This window comes from Microtus pennsylvanicus, chromosome 9 (assembly GCF_037038515.1).
Source record: "Microtus pennsylvanicus isolate mMicPen1 chromosome 9, mMicPen1.hap1, whole genome shotgun sequence".
Lineage (NCBI taxonomy): Eukaryota > Metazoa > Chordata > Mammalia > Rodentia > Cricetidae > Microtus > Microtus pennsylvanicus.
The window spans coordinates 39,193,876-39,221,027 of NC_134587.1; the positions used below are offsets into that span (position 1 = coordinate 39,193,876).

At 53.1% G+C, this 27,152-nt stretch overlaps 2 protein-coding genes across 6 annotated transcripts in view; both read left to right on the plus strand.

Moving 5' to 3' along the window:
• Positions 1-12,275, plus strand: part of Pnpla7 (patatin like domain 7, lysophospholipase) — a 71,306-nt gene extending 59,031 nt beyond the window's left edge. For 3 of the 4 annotated variants that reach the window (XM_075985348.1, XM_075985350.1, XM_075985349.1), the window contains 12 exons: positions 542-724; positions 1,407-1,525; positions 6,188-6,344; positions 8,259-8,375; positions 8,531-8,600; positions 9,101-9,217; positions 9,838-9,986; positions 10,251-10,403; positions 10,513-10,623; positions 10,741-10,825; positions 11,575-11,678; positions 11,860-12,275. In XM_075985348.1, the coding sequence (XP_075841463.1) occupies positions 542-724; positions 1,407-1,525; positions 6,188-6,344; positions 8,259-8,375; positions 8,531-8,600; positions 9,101-9,217; positions 9,838-9,986; positions 10,251-10,403; positions 10,513-10,623; positions 10,741-10,825; positions 11,575-11,678; positions 11,860-11,970 (1,476 nt within the window). In that variant the 3' untranslated portion in view covers positions 11,971-12,275. Of the gene's footprint in view, positions 1-541; positions 725-1,406; positions 1,526-6,187; positions 6,345-8,258; positions 8,376-8,530; positions 8,601-9,100; positions 9,218-9,837; positions 9,987-10,250; positions 10,404-10,484; positions 10,624-10,740; positions 10,826-11,574; positions 11,679-11,859 lie in introns of those variants that run through there. The other variant, XM_075985351.1, reaches the window with a different exon arrangement.
• Positions 12,276-12,588: 313 nt separating this feature from the next.
• Nsmf (NMDA receptor synaptonuclear signaling and neuronal migration factor) lies at positions 12,589-21,308 on the plus strand. 2 transcript variants are annotated; one of them, XM_075985352.1, is made up of 15 exons: positions 12,589-12,881; positions 13,219-13,280; positions 13,861-14,361; positions 15,542-15,617; positions 16,674-16,742; positions 17,428-17,480; positions 18,027-18,116; positions 18,561-18,685; positions 18,965-19,048; positions 19,170-19,203; positions 19,292-19,362; positions 19,521-19,600; positions 19,714-19,816; positions 19,986-20,061; positions 20,169-21,308. In XM_075985352.1, the coding sequence occupies exons 1-15, from the start codon at positions 12,811-12,813 to the stop codon at positions 20,264-20,266; spliced, it is 1,593 nt and encodes a 530-aa protein (XP_075841467.1). In that variant the 5' UTR covers positions 12,589-12,810; the 3' UTR covers positions 20,267-21,308. The 2 variants fall into 2 exon arrangements, with proteins under 2 accessions (XP_075841467.1, XP_075841468.1); XM_075985353.1 differs by lacking the exon at positions 18,027-18,116.
• Positions 21,309-27,152: the final 5,844 nt, after the last annotated feature.

Here is a 27,152-nt window from a genome sequence, read left to right on the forward strand (position 1 = left end):
GGCTCCATTCATGTCCTTTAACTAAGCAGTATGAGGTGATTCCTCATCATTTGAATTAGTGTGCCCATCTCCTCTCTGCTCTGCCTGCTCAGCTTCCATTTCAAGTGTCTGCCCTACCTGTCTAATCCTGGAGCAGCTAAAGTCAGCCCCTCTGATATCTGTTCCCATTGTGCACGAGCAGTGCTATTTTGTAAGGCAAGTGCCCAAAAAGTGCATCGTCTGTGAAGGTCACAGCCTACAGTCACACAGCAGTGTGTTTGAGACGCGGGAGGAAGCACTCTTGTCTCATACTCCCAGCATCCCCCTGGTAGCCGTGTTGGCCAGCCAGCACAGTTAGTAGACCATGTGGTCAGAGTGTTAGTAACCATCTTTACAGCCTGGCTACTAACTAGATCCATCCCACACTGTCCTCTCTGGGGCCAGCTATCAGGGCAGTGTTGAGTGTCGACCTTGGAGATAGCTCTGTGGTGGTCCTGGGTTCTGTTCTGTTTCAGCCCTCAGGCTTACCTGGGCTTGCTGACCAGGCCTTATTCTCCTCTAGCTGGAGCGGATGTTGGAGAACACAGCCGTGCGTGCCCAGAAGCAGCTGATCTTGCTGCACAAAGAGGACGGTCCAGGGCCTGCCCGCACAGTGGAGTGGCTCAACATGCGGAGCTGGTGCTCTGGCCACTTGCACCTCCGCTGCCCACGCCGTGTCTTCTCTAAGAGGAGCTTGCCCAAGTTGGTGAGGCCTGGTGGGCTGGCGCAGCAGGACTTAGCCCTGACTACACTACCTTTGGCCTCCTGTTATACATCTAGAGCTGTCTTTCTCCTCCTTTATGCGCATCAGGGCTCTTGGGTTCTTACTGAGCTTGCCCATTCTGCTCTGAACTCTGTAATCATAACTTTGGGATTCTTGGGCTACCTTGCAGGTTGAGGAAGTCACAGCACAAAGCACAGAGAGGCCGTCCAGACCTGGAAACCAGTGAGCTCAGGGATCAAGGCTGAGAGTCTCACATTTAGCTGAGGCCCTAAAGAGATATTATGGCTGGATCGCTGTGCTATCCCTTCAGAGCAGAGACAGATACAATCCTAGGACACCTCTTCCTTGGGCCATCTTTAGTTCTTTGAGCTCAGTGTGAAAGCTAAGTGGTGGGAAGCATTGGTGCTATCCACATGCTACAGCCCATTCAACACCCTAGCTCAATGGGCAGCATCTTGTTGACTGCATTCCTGCCTGGGACCATATGCCTCAAGAGCACTCCCTACATAAAGGGCCAGCTCTGTGGTCTTAGGCAGTTAGAAGCTTCCTCTAGGTCTGTTTGTCCTCAGCCAGCACCTCTCAGGTGAGCTTGGGCCCTGTCAGGACATGCCAACTTTTAGCTGGAGAAATGCACAAACCTCTGTCTCCCTTTGGCTCCTGTCAGGTTGAGATGTACACGCGCGTTTTCCAACGACCTCCAGACCGTCACTCAGACTTCTCCCGCCTGGCACGGGTGCTGACAGGCAATGCCATTGCCTTGGTGCTTGGAGGAGGTGGAGCAAGGTGAACCCCCCCCCCCCCAAATGTGTGCCACACTCCCACCGGCCTTACCCTGACTAAGCATAGGTGCCGCAGATGCAAAGACCCTTGGACCACTCTCGCACTCTCAGTCCCCATGGATGGCAAGAGTGTGGTCCGCGTGCCAAAGTGTCTAGGTGCGTGTGTGTTTATAACCTAAATGTTTTGGATTTCACTGTTACCAGTTTGGTAGAAGAAGATATGTGTGTTGTCTGACTATCTATGCTTAGCAGCATCTGTTTGGTTAGCCATGTCTCTCCGCTTTGAACTTTGTCTGCTCTTGTCCTTTGCCAGTTCCCCAGTGGGCTCCCCATGAGGTTCTTTCCATTTTAATATATTCTCTATGAAGGAACGACCTGCTCTGCTCACAGACTAGAGAAATATCCTTCAGTTCTTTAGGCTTGGGATTCTTTAAAGCAGTTTTAGCCCATGCAATTCCTGCCCTGAGTTGTCATCTGACCCTTCCGAGCTGAAAGACGTGGAGGCCCATGGCATCGTGGGAGGATGAAGTGGTTGGTGATCCAGATATGCAGGAGGAGCCGTGTCAGACTCCACATCTCCCCAGGAGGAGGGGTGCTCTGGAGCTGACCCACTGTGAACTGAGTCCTGGCTCTGCTCAGTCTACAGTGAAGTGACCCCCCCAACCCACCCACCCAGTGCATGCTCCTTGTATCTTGAATCATGGGGGAACTGACCTAGAGGAGGGGTGTGACATTATCAGGTAGGGGAGGCCCTAGTCCTTCCTGTGGGCCTGGATAATAGAAACTTAGAACTGTTCGGTACAGACCTGGTCCTGGTTTGCGTGTCAGGCCAACAGCATTTTTGAAAACTCTACCACTTGGCTCAAGGTGTACTTAAAAGCTGAGTGGTTCTGCAAGGCACACAAAGAACAGTCCTCTGCTTTCCCTTTCTGGGGCCAAATACTTTCAAAGTCTGTTTGGACATTGACTTTTCTGTGATCCTAAGTAGTAGTCCTATCTGACTAATGTTTCCTTAAATTTTAGAACACTGACTTCCTAACTCTCAAATAACCTACATCTGTTGGTCTCTTTGTACCCTCAGTCTCTCTCTCTCTCTCTCTCTCTCTCTCTCTCTCTCTCTCTCTCTCTCTCTCTCTCTCTCTCTAATCCTCATGAGGTTCCATTGTGAGAGCGTAGCCCTTTCAGAGGTAAATCATATCCATGGGACTCTGAACATTTCCTTCTTTAATCCTAGCACTCAGGAGCAGAGGGAGGTGGATCTCTGTGAGTTTGAGGTCAGCTTGGTCTGTTGTCCTCTTTTGTAAATTGTTGCTGCCTTTTACGCCACGGCTGTGTGACGAAGGGAACTTATCTAAATTTCTGTCCCTCTGAAGAACTCAGGATTCAAAGGTTGAGGTGAACTTCTGCTCCTCAGGCTGCTCCCCACCCCTCCTTAAAAACCCTTCTCACCTGGCTCCTCCCTACCACTTCCTGTCAGCTAGTTGCTGACGCAACCTCTTGACTACAGGTGAATTTTATTTAATCAAACACATCTTTGCAGCATTAAACAAATGTTCCAGAGCATAAACAAAAGTAATACACCTTAAAATAATGTTCTTCAATACTGGTCTTAGAAAAGGGGCGTGGAGTGGGCTGGAGAGATGGCTCAGAGGTTAAGAGCACTGGCTGCTCTTCCAGAGGTTCTGAGTTCAAGTCCCAGCAACCACATGGTGGCTCACAACCATCTGTCATGAGATCTGGTGTACAGGCAGGAGGAATATTATACACATAATAATAAGTAAATAAATCTTTAAAAAAAAAAGTTGAGTTCCAGGACAGCCAAAACTGTTAACACAGAGAAACCGTCTTTAAAAAAGAGAGAGAAAGAAAAAAAAGGAGCTTCTAACTATTGTGTTTGCTTCTCCTCCATTTCTGATGAGCGTTTGTATCCTCTTAGCAGGTTCAGACAGACCAGATCATCTCTGTTCAAGTTTTCCAGGGCTTCACACCCCCAAACCCACCAGCACCCCCTCCTTTATCTTCACTCACTGCTTTATGCCAGTGTTGTCTCTCAGGCTCTGGCTCTCTTTTAGTGACATCTCTGAATGAATGTATTAATTTTGTGTCATTCTCTTTATCTCTCTGCATCCCTGCCTTTCTGCTTCTCTCTGTCTCTGTGTATGTGCATTGCGGCTGGGATCGCAGGGGATAACCTCAGTGTCATTCCTCAAACCACCATCTGCCTTGCTTCTCTTGCTGGAATGGAGTTGCCAAGTAGACTAGGCTGGGCTCTCCTCAACCCTGCTGCTCTCCAGGCCTCCAGCAGCTACATTAACTATGTAGTTAATATCTTACTACTCGCCATCTCCAGTGACTCTTTGTATCCGTATTGACTCCACTGCCAGTAAGGCCCTCTTCTGCTCTTTTGTAACTCCTCTCTCTCTCTCTCTCTCTCTCTCTCTCTCTCTCTCTCTCTCTCTCTCTCTCTCTCTCTCTCTCTGTCACACACACACACACACACAATTTAATATGCAGTTTGAAAGTTAATTCGTAATTAAGACTGCAGTAAAAGAGCTTGGGAGAGCCAGCTATCTAGGGAAATCAGGGCTGCTTGATAAGTTGTAGCCAATGAAATCAAGGTAGCTTGTGAGTTTCTTGTTATTTATAAAGTAAATTCTGACATAGTGGAAAGACCAGCCTGCCTATATTCTGGAACAGTGCTCCCAGGATGCTGAGGAGGACGGTGAATTTGAGGCCAGTACAGGATACAGTGTCTTCAAAAACAGACAAGAGCTGAAATTAAAGCATACATTAGAAAGTGTCAACAAAGCAAAAGTGTGGCCTTTGAAAGGACAGCTGAGGAAAGAGGAGAAAGGTGCAGGAGGCCCGCTGTGCAAGGCCTCTGTCATGCAGGTTGTCACAGCTGCTCTGGTTTCTGAGTTCCGCTGGCAAGAGAGAGTTACACCGCATCGCTCTTCAGCTGTGTCTAGTCTTCTTCAAACTCATTTGTTGGTTGTTTCATCCCAGTTATGTGTTTCATGTCTGTAATCTCCACTTCATCCTGCTTATAGTTTCCCATTCTCTGTCAGTTATCAATCCTGTCTTTAATTTCTCCAACTCTTGTTTTTGGGGGATTTTTTTCCTTTTCTTTTTGTGAGACGGTCTCACTATATAACCCTGTTGGCCTGGAACTCTATATGTAGACTAGTCTGGCTTTGACCTCACAGATCCACCTGCCTCTGCCTCCAGAGTGCTAGAATTAAATGCGTGCACCACCACACCCAGCTCTCAACTCTGTTGTTTCTGTTGTTGTTGTTTTGTTTACTTGTTTTTTGAGGAAATGGTCTCTCTGTGTCCTGGAACTCACTATGTAAACCAGGGCTGGAGAGAAGGCTCAGTGTTCAAAAACACTGTCTACTCTCCCTGGTTCAGTTCCCCGGACCCACATGGCAGCTCACAACTGCCTGTAACTCCAGTCCCAAGGGATCTGGACTCTGCAGACACTACATGCACAGGCTGTACAGACACACATGCAGGTAAAACATCCACACACCTAAAGTAAAAGTAAACCAGGCTGGCCTTGAGCGCACAGAGATCCACCTGCCTCTGTCTCTCAGGTGCTGGGATTAAAGGCTTGCACCACTATGCCAAGCTCAACTTTTGTTTTAAGAGTTCTACTTATTTAATTTTTTTTCTGGTGGTATTACATATTATTCTTTTTATGTGCTAAATATATGCACAGTAAATGAATATTTTAACCGTTATAGTGCAACGAAATACGTTCTCACTGTCGTACAGCTGTCAGGCCTATCTATTTCTAGGCTGTTTCGTCATCCTGAATAAACGGTATTCACTGCACATTCACCCATGCTCTGCCCCCTCTGGTTCATAAGTTTGCCTGTTAGAGGACCTTCCTGTAACCGGAGTCACACCTCTGTGCTGTGTGCTGCGCGTCTGCCTCCTTACTAAGCACACTAGTATATTCCTGCGGGCGTACAGGCAGCGCTGTGTTCTCCCACACAGACTAGTGGGATCAACCCAAGTGTGCATACGGTAGGCAAGTATTCTACCACCCCTAGTCCTCGGTCCATTCGTGGTGTTTGTTTTTAATCTTGTCTTGTAGTCATGAGGTTTTTTCTTCTTTTATGACTTGTTATGCTTGGTTTTGAGGCTTTAGGTCATAACTTCAGCCTGGTTTGAAAAAAAAATGGGGACCTGGATTCTGGTCTTCATGGGGGCTAGCTCATTTCTGCTTTACTTTGATTCCTAGGGGCAGCCCTTGGTGTTCACCAGGACCCTTTTTTTCCTAGAGGGCTCTCATTTCCAGTTTCCCCATCTGCAACTGTGGCAAAGTCTGTTCAGCTTCTCAGCCTCTGTGACACTCTGTTGGACTCAGCAGTAGATGGTAGCAGTCACCCACTGGCTTTCCTCAGTAAAGCCATCCTCTCCTGTCTCAGCCCCTCGGTCACCTGTGCACCGCCAGAGAGAGGCATTTTAAATTATATCCAGAACCCTCTGGGAGCCTCTCCTCTCTTTGCCCCATTGTCTGTGGTCATGTAAACTTCTGGTTCTGAGGAGGGAAGAGTAATCTGAGCATGTGACCCACCTCTGAGGCACATAGGGCATGGAGGGCAAGGGCTGGCCTGACTATGGTGCTCATTTTCTCCCTCTCTTCTTGCTGGTGAAGAGGCTGTGCCCAGGTGGGTATCCTGAGGGCCCTAGCGGAGTGTGGCATCCCGGTGGACATGATCGGAGGGACGTCCATTGGGGCTTTTATGAGTGCTCTGTTTGCTGAGGAGCGGAGCTACAGCCAGATGCGGATCCGTGCTAAGCAATGGGCAGAGGTAAGCAGGTGTCCTCCACCTTCAGGAAGGCTCGCAGGTCAGAGCGTGGCCTCTGTAGCAGGCGGAGAGCATAAAGCAGGAAAAGACTGGGCAGGTAGTGGGAGAAGGCCAGGAGTAGGTGACGGGAGGTGGCCTGAGGTAGGCAGGGGCAGGAGGCTGTAAGGCAGGTGTGGGAGGTGGTCTTAACGCGTAGGTTTATCAGGTGACAACATGGAGGTCCAGTGCCAGTGAAGGGGGAGCTAGTGGACCCTAGGGTCTCAGGAAGCAAGAGGCACAGCTAAACCATGGGCTACAATGGGCAGGGAGGCAAGATGGAACTACAGTCAGTCAAGATCAGGAGACTACAGGCCTCAGATTTTTTTTTAAAAAAAACATGTTTTTATTCTTGAGACTTTTATATGTGTATATAATGAAATATTATCATATCTACTTTCTACTTACCCTTTCCAACCCCCCATAATCTCCTCAACATGTCTTCTTCCCAACTTTGTGTCGTTTTTACCTTTTTATTAATTAGTTGCTGGAGGATTTCATACAGTATATTTTGATTACATTCATCCCCTCCCCCAACTACTCCTAGAGTCTCCCTGGCCCCAGCCGTGCCTCAGGTTTCTGAGGCCAAGGCAAGGCAGGGTATGCAGCTTCAGTTTGGTTAGCATGGATCATTCCAGCATGCCTAGGAGACATTCCTTGTTGCCTGGTGCCTACCTAGCCCTGGATGGTTTGGGGGAAGGGAGTGTTGCCTTGGTGTGAGTCAGACCAGGAGGGGCTGAGTGTGGGCTCCAGGCTACACAGGAGCTGGCACTTCTCTGCTCTTAGTTCAGCCTTGTCAAAAATGGACACCAGAATCAGAATCAAAGCGTCAAGCAAAATCAAAGGAAGCAGAACCAGTTCCCTTAGCTCTGCCTTGCCAGCAGGCCGCTCATAGCCTTCTCGAGGCTGGGCTGCTCCTGTGGAACAAATGGAACCCTGCTGAAACCACATGCGTGGGATCAAAAGATTTTGTGCTCTCCTTTTCCAAAGAGGAGAAAATTGGTCATCCGTGTGCAGAGCTGAGGAGTGGGCTCCCTGCTCCATCCACAAAGCTGAGGACACAGCTGAGGCTCTGTCCAGAAATATGTCTCTCATGGAGTGCGTGGCCATCAGGAAAGAGAGCCTGGTGACACATCCTGTTCTTAGTGCTATGTCAGCGGTCACTGGGGGTGGCCTTTAAGAGCAGTTACCACAGGAAAATGTGTCCCCTTGGTGTACAACAGCTTAGATTGTAGTCATGGACTGGGAGGTCCCAGCCCAGGGCCTGTGGGAAGTGTTTTTCCTTCTCTCCTCCTGCTCAGCTGGTGCTATCAGCAGTGGGGAGAATCAGGGCCCTTTGGGCTGGTCCCCCCACTGAGGGTGAATTAAGCTGTGCTACCTTGCTGAAGTGGCTGCCCTGCAGGAGACGACTACAGGACATAATGGGGGTGGAGCCATGGGCATACGTACCCACCAGCCATGAAAGAGGGAGTTTGTCCAGCGGCCTCCCTGGCTCAGATCTTGGGTAGAATCTCAGGCTGTCTTATTCCTTGTTTTCCGTACCACTCATCTGTCGTATGGAAGGGTCCAGGGCTGGTGGCTCTGTCTAGTCAAGCGCTCTCTCTACAGTGTAGGAAACTTTGGATGCCCAGAGCACAGGTCTTCTGGAGTCCTGAAGGGCTCTCAGTGTATAGCTGCATGAGGAAGGGACAGGGGTGTGGAGCTATGGGAGGCACTTAGCTTTTAAGCCTCAGGAGCTTCTGCTGGCCTCTACACTAAGGCTCAAGCCCACAGGGAGTGCTCTCCTGAGACTTCAGGCAGTTGGACCTGGGGGTTTTCTTGGTCGCCCCTATTCTGATGCAGAAATAAGATTTCCTCACTAAAGGTCTCCCATGTCTCTAGGATATGACATCAGTGGTGAAGACTATACTAGATCTGACCTACCCAATCACATCTATGTTTTCTGGAACTGGCTTTAATAGCAGCATCAGCAGCATCTTCAGAGACCGGCAGATTGAGGTATGTCCCTGTCACACCTGGCTTGCACTAGATGCTCAGTGAACTTGACACTGTCCTGCTTTCTCCCCACGTTCCTCTGTCCCTAGATGGCCTTGCCAGTGTGGGGCAGGGAACAGTTGAGAGGAGGGTTCCTCTGATCCTTGTCCTCCTCACAGGACCTGTGGCTCCCGTATTTTGCCATCACCACTGACATCACAGCCTCTGCCATGCGGGTTCACACAGATGGTGAGAGCCTTCTCCAACCAAAACCACCATAGCATCGTCTTAGTGGGGTCAGTAGCTCTAGGATCTTAGTCAGGTATGGGGTCATGGACACACAGCTCCATGAGGGCTCTGAGGGTCTTACAAAGGAAGGTCACAGCCACATTTGCATAGGGGGCAGAGGCACACTGTGTGAAGTGAGGCAAGGGCGAGGGTCTCAGGTGAGTAAAAGGGCCTCTGGGAAAGGAACAGAATTAGGGATGTGCTCAGGCACAGAATTCTTCAGTTGGGCAAAGTGGGATATTTGGGGACTATAGAGGAATACTTCAATGCCATCTCTTTTCAAGACAAAGCCCTTTGGGGATGAGAGGTCTGGTGGTGGTCTATCAAGCTTAGTGTTCTCCCCGGAGGTTGGATCTGTGGGCTTTTAGACGACAGAGATACAGCTCTGAGACAGGGAACACAGAGGGCAGAGAACGGGTCTTCTCTAGCGCCTTTCCCACCAGACCTTCTTGCTGCTCCAGGCTCCCTGTGGAGGTATGTCCGTGCAAGCATGTCCTTGTCGGGCTACATGCCCCCTCTCTGCGACCCCAAGGATGGACACCTGCTGATGGATGGGGGTTACATCAACAACCTCCCAGGTACTGCTGAGGGTGGGGGAGTGCCCCCCATGCTGGTACGTAGCTCTTTGGTCATTCTGCCCCGTGGCTGCCTGCCATAACCGCCTCCACACCAGGAAGGCTGGGGTGGTACACGTTTTCCTTGGAGTATGCCAAGAGAAAATGTCAGGCTGGCATCAGCTCATAGAGAACTCATGCGCATGTGCCCATGCTTGCACATGCGCACAGCATGCTCCCAGCATATGGCTCTGCCTGTTAGCACAGCAGCAACAGAACAAAGGCCAAGGAGACAAACCAGGAGCAATTGATTTCCATCTGTGCCCACAGTTGGAAGCTAACAGTCTGCAGGTGTTGGGTGTACTGTGTGTGAGGCCGTACCTGCTACCTGTTGGCTACATACTCAGAAGGGCTCAGAACAGAGTTCTGTGCACATGGCTACACACAAGCTGGGACATTTGATCCCCTGCTAGGCCCAGGAAGAATACTAAAGAGGGACCACATGGTCCCCAGGTGGACTTCTTAGTGCTTAGTAAAGCAGGGTCTGCCTCCCATTTGTTCTTCCCATTCCTCCAGGAGTGTTACCCCGTTAAAGTTTTGCATCTTTCACCTGGATGGTGACCAGGCTACCTTTTTCTCCATAGCGGATGTAGCGAGATCCATGGGGGCAAAGGTTGTGATTGCCATTGATGTTGGCAGCCGGGATGAGATGGACCTCACCAACTATGGTGATGCCTTGTCTGGATGGTGGCTACTTTGGAAACGCTGGAACCCCTTAGCCACAAAAGTCAAGGTACCGGATAGACTAGATAGCCTCTCTGGGGCTTGTGTTCTCATCCTCCCTGTGCCATCCCTGGCCATAGGGATGTAGAAGCACTTCCCAAGCTCAGAACCCAGCCCAGCTGGGACACTTGTTTGTACTACTTCCCAGACCCTGGGACCAACTGTGGAGGACGAGGGCTCACTAGGTCACATCTTCAGGACTTTGGCTCAGAGCCCATCATGTGTCTGGGTTCGGAGGGAGGGCCAGGGTAGGAGACTCAAACATTCTTGGCAGGTGTTGAACATGGCAGAGATTCAGACACGCCTGGCCTATGTGTGCTGCGTCCGGCAGCTGGAGATGGTGAAGAACAGTGACTACTGCGAGTATCTGAGGCCTCCCATCGACAACTACCGCACCCTGGACTTCGGCAAGTTTGACGAGATCTGTGTGAGTGTCAGCAGCTAAGGACGAGGGACTGGGGGTCAGTTCAGCCTCTTTTCTAAAAGCGCAAGAAGGGGCTCCCTCAAGTTCCTGTTGGGGCCTCCTATGTACACAGGAAGTCGGGTATCAACATGGGCGGACGGTGTTCGACATCTGGGTTCGGAGTGGCGTACTGGAGAAGATGCTGCAGGACCATCAGGGGACAAGCAAGAGGAAGGACTGTGGGGTGAGAAGCAGGATGGAGGGTCTAGCCAGGTGGGAGTCCAGGGCACTGGCAGCATCCTCGGCGTCCACTCTGTCTGTGTAGTCTTGAGTCCCCGTGCTGCCTTCTGCCTCCTTCCAGGTGCTCACCTGCCCCAGTGCCTCCTTCACCGACCTCGCTGAGATTGTGTCACGGATTGAGCCGGCCAAGGTGACTGCAGTGGATGGTGAGTTAGATGTCCAGAAAGTAGACCTGAGTCACAAAGGTAGGGACAGGCTACTCTGGACCCTCACTCTTGCTCTTGAAGTCACTGGCACTTGAACTGTGCTGACCAAGAAGCTTAACCACTGCTGCTCCCCTTTGTTGAGACCTCAAGACCATCTGTCCGCCCAAGAGTTCCCATAGCAATGAGATTGTCCCCTTGACCACTCAGGCTTCTCCCTCATCACTCCACATAGCATCCTAACCACACTACGGACCTTCAGGGGAGCCTGGGGGCCAGGTCCAACAGCCACTGCTCTGACCACTGCCCTGCAGTGGGGTCATCAACCACCATCCCCACCTCACCTCCGTTTTGCAACAGAACATGTTCTGCTGCATTCCCTGCTGCATGTTCCATCTTAAAAAGGAACTTGAGAGGTGCCCTGGGGGCTTCTCAGGGTGGGAGCCCAGCCACTGAGGTGAGTTTGTGCTGGCCACTCCTTATCCAGTCCTGACCGGGCCCCCGGGCATGCTTGGTAGGTAAGGAGGACCAGCTTCCTCCGTGGTTTTGTGAAAGACAAACGGGACAGCTGGTGGGTGAGGTGCACAGAGGAAAGTGCGCTGTGTCGCTGGGTCTGGCAGCGGACTGTGTTTGTGTTACCGTGGAATTAGGGACAGTGGGTCTACGGCCGTGTTCTGCCTTAGCTTTAGTGGTGCTGGACACAGCCACTGTCCTTGGGGAGGGGACCAGTGTAGCCCTTTCTTCTGCTCCAGATGAGTCTGACTATCAGACAGAGTTTGAGGAGGAGCTGCCAGACATCTCCAAGGAGACATATGCTGACTTCCAGAGCACTGGGATTGAGTCGGACTCTGACTCGGTGAGGTGCTGGGCCCTGTTCTGCCAGTGAGCCTCAGTTGGGCCCACTCTGAGGTCCCCAGACTGGGCCTGCCCTCAGTCTCTGATTCTGGGCTGGACACTCCTTCCCACTCCAGATGATGCAGCCTGGGACCTGTCAGCCCCTACTTGACATATCTTGACCATGTATAATTTGCTTGCAGGAGGATGAGTCTTCACTATGGCAAGTGCCCTCAGGCCTGACTTCCCCAGAACAGCCTCAGGATTCCTGCTGTTGGCTCCCTGGTCAAGATGAGCAGGGGCCAAAACTCTAATGCCTTTCCTGCCTGGACTAACACAGAACAGCACAGGCCTCCCCTGGGTCTGCCCACTAGGCTGAGGCTGCACCCACTCCTTGGAGGCTGCTTCAGTTGCCTGACAAGATCAAGCTGGGTGGTGTATCCATCTGGTTTCTTCTGTGGACATACGCTGTGTTAGAGGAGTCATGGGCCTCTCCTCTTTGTGGGCTCGCCTTGTATTCCCACAGCAAGCAATACTGAGGGGCTCTGAAGCCTCTGTGAGGCATGGGAGCGTGGGATTGGTGTATTAATAAAGGTCGGTCTGATTGTGTGGTATTTCACTCCGGTGTGAAGGCTGCTATGGTAAAGAGCTAAGTGGGCCTGAGGAAGGTCCCAACAGGGTGGTCCTGCAACCTCCAGGCAGCAACTGTAGGCTGGGCAGGCAGGATGCTCCGGGTTTGGATGGAGCTAAGGTTTCCCTTAAAACAAGGTGAGCTCTCGGCTTTCGGCTTTCTTAAGTGTTCCTCACCTCTAGGCATACATGGGCCCGACCCGTTAGTCCAGGGAGGGTCGCCCCAGGAAGAAAGCCCGCGGGAGGAGCCGCCTTTTAGCCACGCCCGTATCTGTCATCATGGGGGTGGTGCCATGCCTAGCGTCAGTCAGGAGGCGGAGCACCGCCCCCGGTCCAGCCGCTCTCTCCTACAGTGGCTGGACTTGCAGGGCGCTGGGTGCGGCCATGCGGGGCCCGGGCCTGAGTGTGACCCTGACCCTGAGGCCGAGACCTAGCGCGACCTCAGGCGCTGTACGGCTCCCCCGGCAGAGGCGGCGGGCGCGGGGCGCGCTCTGAAGCCCGGGGGATGCGCGGGCACCGTGACCATGGGTGCCGCCGCCTCCAGGAGGAGGGCGCTGAGGAGCGAGGCCATGTCCTCGGTAGCGGCCAAAGTAAGGTGAGTGCGGCGGGCTGACCGGAGGTCAGGTAGCCGCTGCCGGCTTCCGCTGTGCTGTGTGCTGCTGCCCCGGCCCCCTGCAGCTTTCCAGTTCCTACTAGAGTGGGCCTCGGGCCTTACAACCTGACGCCCACAGGCTGGACAGATCGGACAGAGAGCGGTCGGAGGTCCGTGGCCAGGATGTCCTGGTTCTCTGTGGTGGGTGGAAAAGAGCCCACCTCTTCTCATGTTGGTGTGGAGGGCTAGGGTGGGGGGAGGTCTGGTGGGGAGGGTCTTGCCGTTGTCGAAGGCCGGTGGCCAGCGTGCACTGATTGTGTTCCCTCTGCCTACCCTGCAGAGCAGCTCGAGCGTTTGGAGAGTACCTGTCCCAGAGTCACCCTGAGAACCGCAACGGTGCAGGTAGGGGCCCAGGAAACAAAAGGGCTGTGCAGGGTGAGTCCTCTGTCCCGGGCCAGGGCCAGGGCCAGCAGAGTGTGAGTGTGAGCCAACCTAGACGCCTCGCTTGCTTCTCATCCTCACATCCCCTGCCCTCCAGAGCCCAGAACCCCAGGAGAAGCTCCAATCACCCATCTCCATGGCGCCCTCCCAGCCTGGGTTGTTGGCATGGCAACAGGCCTCTTGGCACCCCCAGGGCTGGCACCACTGTCTCGGGGGCCAGCTGGTCGGGAGGGGGGAGGGGAGAAGTTGGCATCAGGCAGATGGGTGTATCTGTAGGCTCGTGGGGGGGGGGGGTTGGTGGACTGGCCTGTCTGTTCTTACCCCTGATGATGGTGCACAGGTAGTAAGGCCTGTCTGTCACCCCAGTCCACACTCACACAAGGGCTTCAGGCCCAAATAAGAGAAACAGGGACACCTAGCAGAACCTTCTCTAGCACCCAGAACTCCCTCATCAAGCTTAGTGTTTGTTGCCCTCTGTGTGCCCGCGGAGGCTGGGAGGGTAGACCAGCAGGCTGAAGGCTCACTGGTGCCTTTCCCTTAGACCACCTGCTGGCTGACGCCTACTCCGGCCACGACGGGTCCCCAGAGATGCAGCCTGCCCCCCAGAACAAGCGCCGCCTCTCCCTCGTCTCCAATGGCCGCTATGAGGGCAGCATCTCTGATGAGGTGGTCAGCGGGAAGCCGGCTACAGAGGGCCCCCAGCCCCGCGTGTACACCATCTCTAGAGAGCCAGCCCTGCTGCCCAGCTCTGGAGCTGAAGCCATAGAGCTAGCAGTGGTAAAGGGGAGGAGGCAGCGGGAGCGGCACCCTCACCATCATAGCCAGCCCCTGCGTGCCAGCCCAGGCAGCAGCCGGGAAGACATCAACAGGCCCTGCCAAAGCTGGGCCGGCAGCCGCCAGGGCTCCAAAGAATGCCCAGGATGTGCCCAGCTGGTCCCTGGTCCCTCCCCTCGGGCCTTTGGGCTGGAACAGCCACCTCTACCTGAGGCTTCTGGCCGCAACAAGAAGCTGGAGAGGATGTATAGCGTTGACCGAGTGTCTGGTGAGAGGCCTTATCTGGACCTGGGCAAGTGTGGGGGAAGCCTGCTGGCCTTTAGCAGCAGCAGACACTGCCGAGCTGGTGTGAAGGATGGAATCTCTTCACGTTGGGCTCACCCTCCTTCCCAAATCCTATGAGTTGTGGCCTCCCTCAGATCCCAAGCAAATTTATTTATTTATTTATTTTTTTTTTTTTTTTTGGTTTTTCGAGACAGGGTTTCTCTGTAGCTTTGGAGCCTGTCCTGGAACTCCCTTTGTAGACCAGGCTGGTCTCGAACTCACAGAGATCCGCCTGCCTCTGCCTCCCGAGTGCTGGGATTACAGGCGTGCGCCACCACCGCCCAGCCCCAAGCAAATTTATTAGAGTTTATACTCTAATAATACTTCCTGGAGGAGGGGGCCTGGGAGGTTCCTGAAGAGGAAAAGAACAAGGCTTAATGGAAGATAAGCCTGTCTTCAGAAACTGCAAGGGAGGGGAAGTTATTGGAGCCCTGAGATTAGTATTGGTAAACTGGAGGGAGGGCATGCTGTGTTCTACCGTTCCCCACAAAGCATGACTGTCCCCTTAGAACATTCCAGCAGCCTCAAGCCTAGACTTCAGAGGATAACTCTAGGGAACCCTGGGAAGTGGACAGCCCTCAGCAGGGTAGTCTCCACTCTCAGGACCTCTAGTTTAGTAAGAGGAGGAGACGGTCTCACCAGGTAGTAGCTGAGAAGGACTACCTTATGTCCAGGGGAGACAAAAAGGTGATGCCCGTGTTTGAGGAGACTCCTCACTCTCCTAACAGCTAATGGGAAATTTAACAGAGAAAGCCTCAAGCCAGGGGCAGAGAGATGGCTCAGTGGTTAAGAACACTAACTGCTCCTGCATAGAACCTGGGTTTGGTTCCTATCACTCACATTAGACCACTCACAACCATCTGTAATTCTAACTCCAGCAGGATTGACACCTCTAGCCTCTCCTCCCTCCCTCTCCCTTCTCTCTCTCTCTCAAAAGAAAAAGAGGAGTTACATCTCAGACCCCTATCCCAAGCCGGCTTTTGCTTTCCTTGAGAGGACTCTGTCCTATAGCCTTGACTCTGCTACTGTTGCTGACCCAACTGGCCCAGAGTCTCCTCCCAATAGGGAGGGATCAGGCTTCGGGACACCTGTCCTTGTTAGCCATAACCTCCTCTCTCTTCTAGATGATGTCCCCATCCGTACCTGGTTCCCCAAGGAAAATCTTTTCAGCTTCCAGACGGCAACCACAACTATGCAAGCGTGAGTCCACTGTCCACTGCAAGAGTCTAGGGCTTAGGAGATAGTGACAATTCTCTCCCGGCCCCCGGCCCAGCTGGGGTCTACTTGTGAGCAGCTGCATATGCCACACTGTGCTGATGGACCAAGCTGGGGCTCTGAGTCCCAGCAGGTTCCCTCTGACCATATCCTGCTCCCTCTGACCATACTTTCACTGTTTTCTGCTTCTTTTCTTACTAACATCCCATCGGGTCATCCCCTGCGCTCAGCCTACCTACTTCCTCATGGCCTTTTATCTTCATTTTTGCTAGGGGACCTGACCCAGACAGAGTTACAGCTGAACACCAGCACTAAGTGGTTTGGGGGTGGGGAGGTCTGGTCCTCATGTATACCCCATACTCCAACCTCATTCTGCTTCATGTGACAGGTGACAGTTACCTCTTGGAGGTCTCTTCCTCTTTATCTGACATGTGTCTAAATTGTCCTCCCAAAGATATGCCTTAGAAGCAAGGTTCCCACACCAAAGCGGTCCTACCCTACCTTCAGTTGCTATGGCAAAGTGGCCAGGGCACAGGCAAGCTTCTGTAAAGCCAAACCCCATCCTTGCCTGGCCAGAACCCAGCACCTGGTGCTATGGGCCAGTGACTCAGTCTCTGGTGCCCTTTGACAGCTGGCCTTGAGTCCAGTAGACATCAGGAAACCACCTTCAGGGGACCTGGGGGGCTGAAGGGAGCCAGAGACCCACACTCATTTTGTCTTCTTTCTCTTGCCGCTCCTTCACCCCGTGACTTCAGCATCTCGTAAGTATGTCATGCATTGTGCACTTAGGGGCACAGCCTTTGTCCTGGGGGACCCTCCCACCCTTGGATAGATGTCTGCAGGTCAGGGACCCTGGGCCTGGGCAGTGATAGTACTGAGTTCCCATTAGTCCAGCTTCCTGTGGACATTTAGGCCTCGGCAGGGCCTGCTGGGAGCTGGGCCTCGGATGCCCCCTGGGCCCTGTGCTTGCACCTCTGTCTCCACGTCTGTGTCCCTCCTGCCTTCAGCCAAGGGCAGTGCTGACTTGCGGCGGTTTCTCAGGGTATTCAGGGGCTACGCGGAGAGGAAGCGTCGGAAACGGGAGAATGATTCCGCGTCTGTAATCCAGAGGTAGGGCCTGCCAGCCACTCGCCACCAGGGTCTGTCTCTGGTCTGCACTGGCCTGGCCAGGGCCCTCCTGGCCCTGGAAGACCTGATGGGGGAAGGGTGGTGGCGACCACTGGCCTGGCCCTGCTCTGGGGACGTGGCAGGCAGGAGAGGCCATTTCAGCCCCTGGACCTAGATATACTTGAGGGTACATGATAGTCATACCGCAGCCAACTGGCCCGTCCATGTCTGTCTAGCCCTGAAGCCCAGAGCTGTTCATCCAATGGCACAACCCACCCTCTCCAACTCCCACCACCCTCAGAGGTGTGCCTGGGAAACTGTCTGTCTGTTTCAAACATGGGGTCTTGGCAGGGCACAAAATTTGCGGGAAGAGAGCACCTGTCTCCCTAGTAGGGAAGGGACAATTTGAAACCCCCAGACCAACTTGTGGGTGTGGGTTCAGGTAGAGGATATTAGGGTGTCTCTGCAACAGTGGAGATGACCGTGAGAAGCCTTAGCAAAAAACAAAACTGGCAAGAGAGATACTCATGCCTGTGGTCTGGAGTTCTGGAAGGATCTCACGAGGAGGCAGGGCTTCTATATAAGCCTCGGGGAGACTGTTCTGTGTCCAGCCTCAGCGTGGTCAGGGACTAGGTGGGCAGGAGCCACCCCTCTATGGACCCTCATCACCCCGTGGTTTCTCCTTCAGGAACTTCCGCAAACACCTGCGCATGGTTGGCAGTCGGCGGGTGAAGGCCCAGAGTAAGATGGGTACTGGGGAAGTGGGCAGTGCTGTGCTTGGCAGGCTGGGGCTTTGTGGCAAGCTGGGGCTTTGCATGTTGGCAGTCCACCTCCCTCGGTCTGTTCTAGCCCCACACACCTACCGGCACCACCCGTTTGCCGTGTTCTGCCTTCCCTTCGGGCTTCCCATTTTCCCGGTGTTCTGCTCCTGTCCAGCCATGTCTCGGTGTTCTGTCTTGCTTCCCCAACAGCGTTCCGTCTCACCCAGGCCCTACTTGACCAGTATCCTAACCCAGTGCTCTGCCTAGCCCAGGCTCCACCCTAAGCGCAGTCGATAGTCCACAGTGTGCCTTTTGTCTCCACCCTAATGTCCTCCAGTTCAGACTCTACTCCTAGTGTCCTAATTAGGAGCACAATACTGGAAACTTACCGTTGGTCTCTGTCCTCTATCTGTGACCTCAGGCCCCATCCTTGTCAGTGTCTGCCTCTCCTCAGCCCCCAGTCTGGGGCCTGAGTCTGCTCTGTTCTTGCCCCCTCTGGCTAATGGGGGTTTTGCTCTCACTACAGCGTTCGCTGAGCGGCGCGAACGGAGCTTCAGCCGGTCCTGGAGCGACCCCACCCCTATGAAAGCCGACACTTCCCACGACTCCCGAGACAGTAGGTGCCCGGTTGCAGGCTGGCCCATTTCCCTGAGAAGTTCTCTTAGGCCCATATCCCTGCCAAGGGTCCCATGCAGTACTGCTAGGCTTCTGCGCTTTTGCTCCCTGAGCCTCAGTTTACCTGTCTATGAGAGGGAGTACCCAGCATCTCCTATCTTGTAGGCGGGGTTAACTAATGGCTAAGCAGTGCTAACTGGGGCATCTGTAAGGTGGTACCCACTGTCTCTTAGGGCACATTTAGCCAAAGGTGACATTTGTGCTGGGTCCCAACTTCACATGTCTCTACTCTTCCTCTGTGGGGCGGCTTCCCACTGGTGTCAGTGGCCCAGCCTTGCAGTTTGCCTGTGACTATAACCTTCTCAGCTACCCAAAGACCCTCCAGGACATGGTTGGGCTTTATGGGTAGTATGTCGCTGTCTTGGTGACTCCTCCTGCCTCCTAGGCAGTGACCTGCAGAGCTCACACTGCACCCTGGATGAGGCTTGTGAGGACCTGGACTGGGACACAGAGAAAGGCCTGGAGGCCATGGCCTGTGAAACTGAGGGCTTCTTGCCACCCAAGGTCATGGTGAGGCCTGCCCCTGGATGCACCCGCATGGCATTTGGGTGAAGTACAGCCTTGTCCTCTGATCCTCCCCACCATGCCCACACTGCATCCTTGGCTTGGGGAGGGAACCTCTAGGCTCCACCTTAGTTGTGAAGGTCCTTAGGGTCTCAGCACTCTGCTTTCTGGGGGAAGTTTCAGAGGGTTCTACCCTTGGTTACAGCAGAGCAGGGGGGCTATCCCTAGGCTCTCCCCTCCTTGACTATGGGGTGCACCTCATAGGACTTTCCCTGTCCCCCACAGCTGATCTCCTCCAAGGTGCCAAAAGCAGAGTACATCCCTACCATCATCCGCAGGGATGACCCCTCCATCATCCCCATCCTCTACGTGAGTGTCCTCCCCACCTCTGTATCCAGACAAATTCTGGGTGTACCTCTTACCCTGGGCCCAGCTATTGGTGCCTTGGGGGGCTAGCAAGGGCTCTGATGCGTGGCCTGTCTGTTCTCAGGACCATGAGCATGCAACATTTGAGGACATCCTGGGTATGTATCTTGCTCACTTCATCTGGTGGCTGGCAGGAAGGGTGGCCCTGCATGGGGAGGGGCAGTGCTCATAGCCCTCTGTCCACAGAGGAGATAGAGAAGAAGCTGAACATCTATCACAAGGGGGCCAAGATCTGGAAGATGCTGATTTTCTGCCAGGTAGAACCAGAGATCAGTATGGTAGGGGTGGCGAGCCCGAGCTCCCACTGCATGTGTTCACGTGGTGGGGGCGTGTCTGTGCATCTGTGGGCTGGGTATGTGGATGTCTCATCGCAGCCGCTCTAGCACCCCTGAGGCCTGACCGTGACCTCTTACAGGGCGGCCCTGGACACCTTTATTTGCTCAAGAACAAGGTGGCCACCTTTGCCAAAGTGGAGAAGGAAGAGGACATGATCCAGTGAGAGGGGAGGGGGCCGTGGGTTGCGGGAGGGAAGTCTTGAACCTGGTGTATTCCTTCCGACTCCCACCCTCCACCATGCTTCTGCTGAGGCCGTCTGTCCTTCCCTCCAGCTTCTGGAAGAGGTTGAGCCGCCTGATGAGCAAAGTCAACCCAGAGCCGAATGTCATCCATATCATGGGCTGCTACATTCTGGGGAACCCCAATGGGGAGAAGGTAGGGGCTCTAGGCTGGTGAGAGAGGTGGGCAAGGTCTTCTCCTTGTCCTGGTACCACCTCCTGCTTTAGCCCTCCTACAGAAATCTCTCTCGTGCCTAGGGTCCTAAGCAAGGAGGGTGGGTTCTGCTGCCCCTAGCCCCAGACTCATGACCTTGCCCTCCTTGAAGCTATTCCAGAACCTCAGGACCCTCATGACTCCTTACAAGGTTACCTTTGAGTCACCCCTGGAGCTGTCTGCCCAAGGTGAGTTGTCCCAGCTGACTGACTAGAGTGTAGACGGCTGCTGTAGGTCTGGCCTGTCTGGGACCTGGTCAGGCCTGAGCCTCCTGGCTTTTCCCTCTCCTGCCTAGGGAAGCAGATGATTGAGACCTACTTTGACTTCCGGCTTTACCGCCTCTGGAAGAGCCGCCAGCACTCCAAACTGCTGGACTTTGATGACGTCCTGTGAGGAGCATGGGTCGTGCCCAGGCACCACCAGGCCATTTCCTCTGAACTGGGAACCTGGGGCTGGGCCACCTCTTGTACCTTAGCACCACGTGGCCCTGGTCTTGCCCACAGCTACTTCAGGGACCCTCAGACATTGCTCAGGTTCTCGTAGGGTCTGGTCCTCGCTGCACCAGTGGGCCGCTGAGGCCATCGTCCTGTCATGCCTCGCCTGGAGGCCGCAGCATTGGGAATCCCCTCCACGGGGTTCATAGAAATAAGTGCAATTTTTTTACACCCCCTGAAACAATTTGAAGGGAAGCAGCATTACTAGTTAACTAGTTAAGCACTCTGCTACTAGTTACAGTATAGACAACCGGCCCAGTGTGTGTTCAGGTCCTCCTGTCCCCCAGCCCCTCAGCCCTGCCGTATTTGATCACCAGCACCAGGATGGCCCATCTTTGTGGGGCCGGCACTGTCTGGCTGCCTAGCCTGGCCCGGTCTATATTGGCCACATCTGTCTGCTTTGACCCCTCTCGTCACCCCTTGCTTACTTTGACCTCATCTTGGCAAGGGGCAGCCTGGGCGGTAGGAGGGAGGAGCCTCACTTTCCCTTTTCTCAGAGGAGGCCTGGGTGGCCACCTGTTGCCCAGCTCCTGCCTCCCAATTTCCCCTGCTGCTGTTGAGCTCAGCTTTTTCCAGCCTTGATCTGGAAGCCACATCCCAGCACAGAGGCTTAGGGGCTTGGTGGGGGCCAGCTGGGGCTGGGCCCTGGAAGGCAAGAACCTCACCAATACTGCAGTGGGGGCCTGGGTCTGTCCCCCAGGCTGTGAAGTTAAGGAGCTGGTGAAGTGTGAAGTCCCCGCGACTCCCTTCACAGTCTTGCCCAGGGTCTAGCGGGGTGGGCTCTCTTGTACATAGTTGGAGCTTGGGGGCAGGCCCCCCTTTTGTAGAGCCTGGGGTCTGAGGGCACCTGGCTGTGTCCCTGACCAAGGGGAGTTAGGACTGGGCTCTGAACAATGTACGATATCCCTTAGAGTGACCATTAAACTTGACCCTCTGCTGCAGCTGCTGTGTGGGTCTTCTCATTTGGTACTCACGCTCCGCATGCATGCCAGCCGGAGCCACTGCTGCTTGGCTTCCCTCACACCTGGGCCTGGACAGAACATCCCCCTTGAGATACATCCCATGGGAAAATATGGTAGGGCTCGTCCTATCAGCTGGCATGGGAGAAAGTGGAGACAGCATCTTCTCCCTATAGATGAAAACAGTCCCTGTCCCGTCCATGGGAATGGGAGAGGGCTGCCCCCAGCTTCTTTCAGGTCACTCCGTTCATGTGACCAGAGCGAGAAGCCAGAGAATGACTACAGCCTCAGTTGTGGGCCAGCTTCCCTCAGTGTCCAGGCTACAACCAGACTTAGCTACTTGACCATTACCTGTCCAGTGGAAGGGACCAGAGCAGCTGGGCAGTTGAAGGGCTGGAGGTGGGGTAGGGGTGCAGTCTACAGCATGACAAAGGCTGGCAGGCTTGAGGCTAGGTGCTGGGGACTGCCACCACGCTCCAGAAAGGACCAAGAGGAAGAGAGCATGGGTGCCACCATGAACAGTTTGAGAAGGTCGGCTTAGCTTAGTCTGCACCTTTACAGGATCACATGCAATCCAACAGTGTGTGTGTATGTGTCCGTGTGCGCATGTGTGCATGTCTGTGTGTGGGTGTGTGTTTCTAGTCACTGCTACGTGGAATCTACATAATACTGCTATACAGGTCAGTGGGTTAGTGTCCGTGGTTCCATCTGTCAATACTTCTGTTTAGAAGGGACATTTAATCCTGTGTTCCTGACCTTAACCTTAGAGCAGGCAAACATTTGCTCTGAAGACCCTGCAGGCTCAGCCTGGGGTCTGGCCTGGGTAGCAGAGGTGTCTGCCCATAGCTCTGAAGGTTAGCTAGAGCAGTGATCGGAGCATGCTCATGCTTCTAGCCTCCAGAAAGAGACAAAATCCAGAAAGCACCCAGGGCTGAACATGGGGAAAGTGTAGGACAGCAAGGAGGTGGCTGGACTGGATTTGGGGAGACAAGAGCATGGGAACGGGAATCCAAGGTGTCCTTGAACCTTTCTGAAGCACCTACCTACCGGCTTTCCTCCAGCAACATTAGTAGGCAGCCACCAAAAACAGTTGGGCAGAAATATTTGGAAAAAATATGCAAAGTGTTAAGAATATATGTATTTTTAAAATTCTCAAATAGAGTCTCACTATGTAGCCTGGATGGTCTGGAACTGGCTGTGTAGATCAGGCTGGCCTCAAACTCATAAAGACCCTCCTCCCCTGCCCCACAGTGCTGGTATTAAAGGTGCTCACTCCTACACCCAGCAAGAATGGTTTAGTCAGGATGTGGCTGTGAGGGTGTGGTACCAAGGGGCTCAACTTCAGGCTTCAGGCATGCTAATACATAGCATCCCACCACTAAGATACAACTCTAATTCCCCTCCCCCTTTAAATTTTATTTTGATCCATGTTGGCCTTGAACCCATTTATTCTATAGCACAGGCTGACTTTGAACTTGCAGTCCTACTGCCCAGCCTCTCCAGTAGCTGTCAAGTTCAGCTTATTAGCCTTAATATATAACAAGCTTTTTCAATTAAAAATATCATGAATTATGGCTCTGTGTGTATGTGTGGGTACCTGCATGTGAGTGCAGGCAGTTATAGAAGTCAGAAGCCTTTGAAAAGAGTGCAAGCAATTTTGAGTTTCCTAACGTAGGTGCTGTCCTGGCTAGTTTTACATGAACTTGACACAGGCCGGAGTCACCTGAAAGGAAGGAGCCTCAATTGAGAGAATGCCTCCGTAAGATCTAGCTAGAAGGCATTTTCTTAATTAGTGAATGATGGGGGAGGACCCTGTCCATGGTGGGTGGTGCCCTCCCTGGGCTTGTGGTCCTGTGTTCTCTAAGAAGGCAGGCTGAACTCCGCGTCTGTGTCTGCGTCTTGTGGTCCTGTGTTCTCTAAGAAGGCAGGCTGACCTCTGCGTCTGCGTCTTGTGGTCCTGTGTTCTCTAAGAAGGCAGGCTGAACTCTGCGTCTGCGTCTTGTGGTCCTGTGTCCTCTAAGAAGGCAGGCTGAACTCTGCGTCTGCGTCTTGTGGTCCTGTGTTCTCTAAGAAGGCAGGCTGAACTCCGCGTCTATGTCTGCGTCTTGTGGTCCTGTGTTCTCTAAGAAGGCAGGCTGAACTCTGCGTCTGCGTCTTGTGGTCCTGTGTTCTCTAAGAAGGCAGGCTGACCTCTGCGTCTGCGTCTTGTGGTCCTGTGTTCTCTAAGAAGGCAGGCTGAACTCGGTGTCTGCGTCTTGTGGTCCTGTGTCCTCTAAGAAGGCAGGCTGAACTCCGCGTCTGTGTTACACTCATGTTGCTGGTCCTCTTGTGGGAGCAGGGGCCGTCTCTAACTCTTACTGACTTTGGGGGTCCCACTCCTCATACTGGGTCACCCTGCCCAGCATTCATGCATGGAGAGGTGCTTCGTCTTAACTGCAGCTTGATATGCCATGTGTTTTGTTGATTCTCACGGGAGACCTGCCCTTTCCTAAACAGAGACAGAGCAGGGACGGGGTAGGGACTAGAGAGGGAGAGGAAACTGCCCCTGGAATGTAAAATCAAAAAAAAGAAAAGCTGAAAGCCGGGCGGTGGTGGCATACCTCTTTAGTCCCAGCACTCGAATGGCAGGAGCAGGAGGATCCCTGAGTTCGAGGCCAGCCTGGTCTACAGAGTGAGTTCCAGGACAGCCAAGGGCACACAGAGACACCCTATCTTAAAAACAACTTAGGAAGGAAGGAAGGAGGGAGGAAGAGTGGAAGAGAAAGAGAGAGAGAGAGAGAGAGAGAGAGAGAGAGAGAGAGAGAGAGAGAGAGAGAGAGAGAAGCAGGCTGAGCAAAGCCATTGGGAGCAAACAGTAAGCAGCACACCTTCATGGCCTCTGCACCAGCTCTTGCCTCCCCATTGCTGCCCTGTTTGAGTTCCTTTCCTGACTGCCTTTGATGATAATAGTAATATGGAAGTGTAAGCCAAGTGAACCCTCTCCTCCCCAGCCTGCCTTCTGGTCCCCGTGTTGTGTCACAGTGATAGGAGCTAAGGTCCTCTGCAGGAGCTGAGCTGTCTCTAGACCCCTTAAAAAGCCCATGTAGAATAATACAGAGGCCAATAAGAAGGAGCAAGGCCGGAAGAGACAGTATAAGGAAATCCATGAGGGAAGTCACCACAAGTAGTAGTGAGGGGCTCCTCGTCACCTTGTCTTGGCATGAGTAAGACACCAGCCCGAGACGATGTTATCTCCTAACAGCTGTGCAGACTCAGGTGACAAGCTCGCCACTCTCCAGCCAGAAGGCTCCCTGTGGCACCTTCTCTGAAGAGGCTTCTCTCCCAATGTCCATGCTGTGCCCATAAGCAGGGCATTGCCAGGTCATCCAGGTAGTGTCTTGAAGAAAGGAAGGACAGACAGTCAGACAGCTGTTGTTTTTTTCTTGCTTTGTTTTTTGAGATGGTTTCTCTGTGTAACCTTGGCTGGCCTGGAATTCACTCTGTAGACCAAGCTGGCCTGGAACTCAGAGAGCTGCTTGCCTCTGCCTCCCCAGTGCTGGGACTAAAGGCATGCACCACCACCCAGATATTCAAAGTCCTAATCACTCCAGAGGAAGCTGCCAGAACCCTGAATACTACCTGTTTGAAGTGATTAGATAACGTTCCAGGCTGCTGACGCCTCCTGTCTACTGTCTTGACACACATACTCCCTAATTGTCCAAAGGGCTTTGGAACAACAGCACAGAGGTCATTCAGCCTTCTGGGCCTCCTGTGGTGCTGTTCTATGAAGGCCCTGTGCTCTAAAGTGGGGACACTCTGACCTGCACGTTCAGGTTTAGCCACACAACTCCAAATGGACACGGCTGGGCAGCCCTGCTGTGTGCCCCCGCAGAGTACCAGCCTCAAGCATGGGAGCCATCCCACCCAGGTTAGAGCATTAAGGGCATGCAGAGGTGTGGTTCCTTTGCTGCTCACACTGAGAATAAATGTTTAAATGGAGGCTTTGGAGCTGTCACTTCCTCTGCTGGGTGTCTTGCTTGGTGGGGCGGGAGAAGGCATAAGACCTATTTCTGCAGGTGGCCCCACCACCCACAGGAAGACAGGCCAGCTCTTCCCCTTGCGGAATCTCCTACTTCTATGGCATTTCAGCAGCTACCCTGTCCCATTTCCTGGTGTGCTTGCGCACAACTTGCATGAAGTCAAAACTGACCCCAATTACCCATCCGACCCATCCCCAAGTCCCTACTGTGGAACCTGATGCTGCCAGATGAGACAGTGCCCCAAAGGCTAGGGAAAGGGACCGATCTTGAGCTCACAGCCCACTGAGGACTGAAACTCTACCTCAGAAATAAGATTCAAGATAGTACCAACCAGAATTACACTGCTACTAAAGAACCACGAAAGACAGCCACCAAGGACGAGAAGACAGGCAGGGGCAGGTTGTAAAACAGTGCTCAAAATACTAGGAAGTTCCAGCAGGGTGGTGGTGGTGCACGCCTTTAATCCCAGCACTTGGGAGGCAGAGGCAGGCGGATCTCTGGGAGTTCGAGGCCAGCCTGGTCTACAAGAGCTAGTTCCAGGGCAGGAACCAAAAGCTACGGAGAAACCCTGTCTCGAAAAAAAAAAAATACTAGGAAGTTCCAGCAAGGAAAGAAAGAAGAAGAAGACAGGACTGGAGAGTTAAGAGCCCTGGCTTTTCTTCAGGTTCAATTCCCAGTGCTCTCCTGCCAGCTAACAACCTTCTGTAACTCCAGTCTCAGGGGATTTGATGGCCTCTTCTGACTTCCACAGGCACCAGGGACTTGTGTAGTATGCAGACATACATGTAGGCAAAACCCTCATCTGCATAAAATAATGAAATATTAAAAAACAAAACCACTAACGTCTCATGGCAGGGACCCAGATGCCATCTGTCCCTGTGTTTTCACATGCCAACCCTTCATGCCTGTCAAGGGTACACACAACAGTCACATCACCTACAGTGGAGGGCAAAGTCCCCAAGGCTGCCCTCATCCAGCTCCAGCTTCGGGTTCTAGTTTCGTGTCCTGAGTCATATTTCCCTGTACTTCAGAATAACTGGCTATAAACCCAGGTTCTCCAAACCCTCCACTGTCTGAAGAGAGAGCATGTGTGTGTGTGTGTGTGTGTGTGTGTATCGCACGCTCGTGCGCACGTGCACATGCCATGGTGTGCATGTGACAGAGGACAGCTGGCAGGAGTCTCCTCTCCATCATGTGGAATCCAGGGATTGAACTCAGGTCATCAGGCTTGTTGGCAAGGCCTTTGTCCCTGAGTCATCTCCCCGTCCCTCTCCCTTATCCACTGAGTCATCTCCCCGTCCCTCATCCTCAGCGTTGTGAATTCACTAGAGAGGCTCACAGAACTCGGGCTTTCTGGTTTATTACAAAGAATGTGACAAAAATACAGAAGAAGAGATGTGCACGACAAAGGTCAAGGAAGGGCATAGAAGCGTCACGTGTTCTGTGGATGGAGACTGACCTCCAGGACCCTCCGCGGGTTCAACTTCTCTGAAGTTCTGCACTTGCCACGCCATGTTTTTAGCCAGTGATTCTAATGTCCACGGCTTGTGTAGGAATAAGATACGGAAAGCAAAACTCCACCTAATATCCTAGGCCACTCCTGGCTTTTGAGCACAAAATCCTCGAATCAAAGCAATTTACAGCTCCAAAGATACCAGGACATCAGTAGAATTACCATCCAGTTGAGAATTAGTTACACCCATCATCCTACTAAATATGTCTCCCGAGGCAAGGCCTCTCGTGTTTGCGGGCTTCGTTTGATCTTGTTCGGTTCCAGGAAACTGGAGCGGTCTTGGCAAACAGCCTC